This window comes from Physella acuta, unplaced genomic scaffold, assembly GCF_028476545.2.
Source record: "Physella acuta isolate Inbredline_101_S28 unplaced genomic scaffold, ASM2847654v3 ptg001452l, whole genome shotgun sequence".
Lineage (NCBI taxonomy): Eukaryota > Metazoa > Mollusca > Gastropoda > Physidae > Physella > Physella acuta.
This window is the reverse complement of record NW_026732967.1, coordinates 413,280-417,713: the sequence shown is the minus strand read 5'-3', so window position 1 is coordinate 417,713 and position 4,434 is coordinate 413,280. Positions and strand designations below refer to the sequence as shown.

Below are 4,434 nucleotides of genomic sequence, written 5' to 3'. Positions count from 1 at the left end.
TATAATAATGGAATTTTCCTCACGAAAGGCAAGACAATTAGATCTTCGTTTGTGAAAGTACTGGTAAGATTTTCATAAATAAACATAAATGTAAAAAAGAAATTAGGTTTGATGCTGACGTTCATCGTCTCTTTAATGTGTGTCTCAAACTTATATCTGTTTTATTTTTTACTTTTCAAACAAAAAGCCTTAACAGAAACAAGCAATGTTTCAAAAGCACTTCTAAGTAAACAAATTATTTGTTAATCAGTGTCTTAATGTTAATACGACATTGATAAGCAGCTTAAAAATACCATATATATATATCGTTTTAATATTAATTCGCGTTGAGAAGAAAAAAAAACGCCACACTGTACATGTTTTATTTAATTATGCACCAATGAAAAAAATATAAGGCCCCGCGCGGATGGTTGGCCATAGGCCCCGCGTACCCCTAACGCCGGCTCTGCCCACCCCACCTAGTTCAAAAATATTGTCTTGACCCCAATTCGCTGTGACCATCAGTTAAAATCACTTACTTTTAAGGTACAAAAAAAATAAAATGACTAGTTAATAGTCATGTCTGGTTGTGGCTTGCCTTTACTTTCCAGGGAGTCTCCTAATATCCTTTCTTAACCCTCTGAGGCCCACCGGGTCACCGGTGACCCACCTGGCTGAAAGCTTCACACTTTTTTACAAAATGCATTTTTAAAATATTTTTTACCTCTAAAGCCCATTGTTCATACTGTGGTACACAAGGGAGTTAATTCTGTTGTCTTATTTTTAATATTACTAAGTCATTTCCCTGTTGCAAATGGTGGCTCCCATGCAGCTTTAAAAATACAATTTACGACTTGCTTTTGAAGAATAAAAACATCATTTTAGGTAAGTTATAAATACTTTTTACGTTTTTTTTTAAATTTAAAATATATTAATTAAAAACTTTAAATGTCAATATTAATAAAAAGTACGGCTAATTTTTAGTTTTAGACGTTCAAAATTTTTTGGGTTACTGGTGACCCAGTGGCCCCCGTGGGCTTTAATGGTTACTGGAGCACAATGTAACCAAATTCTGAAATTGTCATATGGTTTATGTTGTTTTATTTATACAAACAAAAAAATAGTTTTATTTTTATTTTTTTAGCAAGATATGGTTTTATTTACACAATTTAGGCATCTAGAATGTTAGTTCTAGATTCTAGATCTACCTAGATCTAGTGATTATTTTAAATAAATAGGGCCTATTTGAATGTATTTTTTAAAATTGTAAATAATTATTGTTTTCTCTTCTTAACAGAATGGCACATTCCTTTAAGATGTTCTACACTACAAGTGAAGTATTGAACATTTTAGACACTATTAACCATAATGAAAGCGACTTAGAAGATGAAGTGTCATCCACTGATGATGAAGATGAATTATACACCTTAGCAAATGAATATGACAATGAAGAAATAGTTGGTGTTGCAGATACACCAGACTCAGATGAGAATAAGTTGCTAGAAACTCCAGTCAGTTAAAACAAAAAAAAACATATCATTGGCACAAAACATTTGAGCCACCTGATGTCATCTTCAGAGGTGAAAAGCTGCAACTTCCAGACCAGTGGTTCCCAACCTTTTTCGAGTGGCGACCCCCTTTTATAAAAATTAAGGACCCGCGACCCCCATAGAATTAAAAAGCCGAAATTAGTATGGAAATTAATAAGCACTAAAATAAGATTTTCTAGTAGACTTTCAATATGAACTACTTTTGATAACTGTTTTAATACCATGAGTAAATTGTGTTTTTAATCGAAAAATAGTGTTCAAAATAAAATTGTATTCTCGAAAAGTCAATCAATTTTATTTTTTTGATATAAATGGTTAATACTACACCAAAATTGTGTCTGAAGTTTTTCATCTTACGCGGAATCATTCTACAAATCAAAGAATTCATCTAGTAATTTATCGGAAATGCTGGCAACATCAAGGGAAGAAGAGAATGGATATCGCGTCAATGCAGATTCTTTTTTTTTCAGCTCAGAGAAATAGCGCTGCAGTTCGTTTTCAATAGATTCAAGATGCCCAGAAATTTCTTCTTTCAAAATTGCAATTATCTCACAATTAGATTCATCTACCACACTGCAGAGTTTCTTAAATGTACAATATTTCCAAGATTTTATTTTCTTCGCCGATTTTGCAGCTTTGATAAAAATGCCCCGAGATTATCATGGAAAGTGATAATATTCGTTCATTTTCCACGAAGCTTCAGGTTAAGCTTATCTTGATGTTCGAACACATCTGCTAGGTATGATACTCTCTCCAACCACTCTATGTCGTTTTAAGTAAAAAAAAAGTCTTGTTTCCTTTGCTTTTCCAAGAACAATTTGATTTCAGATTTCAATTAAAAAGCACGATTTACAACAATTCGTTTGACAGCCAGCGCACTGTAGTGTAGAAAATCTATATTAATGTTTTTGCTCAGTTCTTTGAAGGCTCCAGATTTTATATAATTTACGACTTATACTAGCAATGGAGTCTTGATGGCGATTGGTGAGAGCAGTGGTTAGGCCTTAGGGAGCTAAATATTTTCTGCTTTCTGAAAGCCCGATTTTACCTAAACATAGATGGTGCACCATCCGTACAAAACCTTACAGCCGTTTTAACCCATTTTAAAATAATCCAATTAAAATAAAAAACGTTTTTATTTTCTCCATGCTACCTTCACAAAAGAGCAACTCTTCTTTACTATCATCTGAATAAATATAGACAAAGACCAGCAACTGCGAACACGAACTCACGTCTGTTGATTTATCAACTTGAAAAGCAAACAATGGTGAAAGCTTAATTTCAATAAAAAAATGTGTTATTTAACATCTACGGACGTGTAAGAATTAACTTAACCATCTTCAACATGCAGCGTTTGATGGGATGTACTCCTATTGTTTTTTTTTTTTTTTTTGCTTGGCATTTTCTGTGGCGACTTTATTTGATGCTTGCACTAATCATGAGTTTCCTTGGTGAAAACTTCCTGTTCGATCAAGTCTCTGACGTTTGCAACTAGCTTCATGCCGACGAAAGAACTCCATATCTTTTTTGGTGTATTTCGAATGACTCGTCTCAAATGACGTTTTAGTTTTGAAGATTTCATAAACTCGTGACTGAGAACAACTTTGTACAGTACGATTTGCTTCTTCCAGTGATGTTTGTAAAGCCGAATTTCAAAAATTCTTCTAAATATTTATGTTTTGTTTCAAATTACTAAGGTTTAGTATACCAGTTGGCGACCCCCCCAGAAAGCCCTTCGCGACCCCCAGGGGGGTCGCGACCCCCTGGTTGGGAACCCGTGTTCCAGACCATTATGAACTGCCATCTCCTCTGCAGTTCTTTGAAGAATTTCTGACTGAGGACATGTTAGATCTTCTAGTTGAAATGGCTAATCAATACAGTGTGGAGAAAAGCTGTGTTCATCTTTGCCACAAAATGTACCTGGACAACCCTCATTCAATTATAAAATTTAAGCAGATAACTTTTTGCAGGTATGGCTCTTTTAGTTGAATTGCAGAAGCTAGGTATTCATTATACAGGCACAGTCAGACCTAACCGTATACTAGGAATCAATCTTCAGAATGAGGCTGAAATAAAGAAAAAAGGCCGTGGTACTAAGGACCAGTCCATAGAAAACACTAAAATAGTCGCTGTTCGTTGGTACGACACAAGAGCTGTCAATGTACTATCTACATTCTCTGGTACAGATCCCAGAAATCCAGTTAGTCGATTTGAAAAATCCAAATCAATGTATGTCCCAGTACAGAGGCCAGCAGGTATAAAACTGTACAATGAAAACATGGGAGGGGTAGACCTTCATGATTGTTGTGTGGCCGAAAATTCCTACCGCATTAAGTCCAAGCGGTGGTACATGCACATTTTTTGGCAGACCATTAGAATGATGCTTGTGAATGCCTGGCTTTCTTATCGTGTCACTGGTCTGCTTGGATATTCAAAACTGGTCACAATGAACCAGCGAAAATTTCAAGCCAGGCTAGCTCCAGTGAAAGGAAACGGGGGCGGCCATCTGCAGAGTGCAGTAAAGAAAACCTTGTAAAAAGAAGACGACTGCAAACACTTCTGCCCAATCCACAAATAGCAACAGATGGCTACAATCATTTTATAATAAAAAATAACAATCGCCAACGATGCAGATTGTGCAGCCTTTAAACAAACAATGTTTGTGAATAGTGTAATGTTTTTCTTTGTTTCACAGAGAAAAGAAACTGCTTCAGGGAGTTTCATTTTAGCTCATGAATGATTGAAATGTTCAAAATTAAAATAAAGTATTATAAAGTTTAAAACAAGTGTATCATTTTAAATATTTATGTGTAAGAATAATTGTATTTTCATAACCTCTAAAGGCCAATGGGTCACCAGTGGAACGAATTGGAAAAGTAGGTCACGGTCAAAATTGTATTTTTTT

At 34.9% G+C, this 4,434-nt stretch overlaps 1 protein-coding gene and 1 long non-coding RNA gene across 2 annotated transcripts; both read left to right on the top strand.

Moving 5' to 3' along the window:
- The first annotated feature begins 779 nt into the window (after nt 1–779).
- Nucleotides 780–1,817, top strand: LOC131927997 (uncharacterized). Its single transcript, XR_009383724.1, has 2 exons — nt 780–864; nt 1,277–1,817. It is a non-coding gene; the product is annotated as an uncharacterized LOC131927997 (long non-coding RNA).
- A 1,684-nt stretch (nt 1,818–3,501) lies between these two features.
- LOC131927977 (piggyBac transposable element-derived protein 3-like) lies at nt 3,502–4,065 on the top strand. The gene has a single exon (XM_059283855.1). The coding sequence runs from the start codon at nt 3,502–3,504 to the stop codon at nt 4,063–4,065; it is 564 nt and encodes a 187-aa protein (XP_059139838.1).
- Nucleotides 4,066–4,434: the final 369 nt, after the last annotated feature.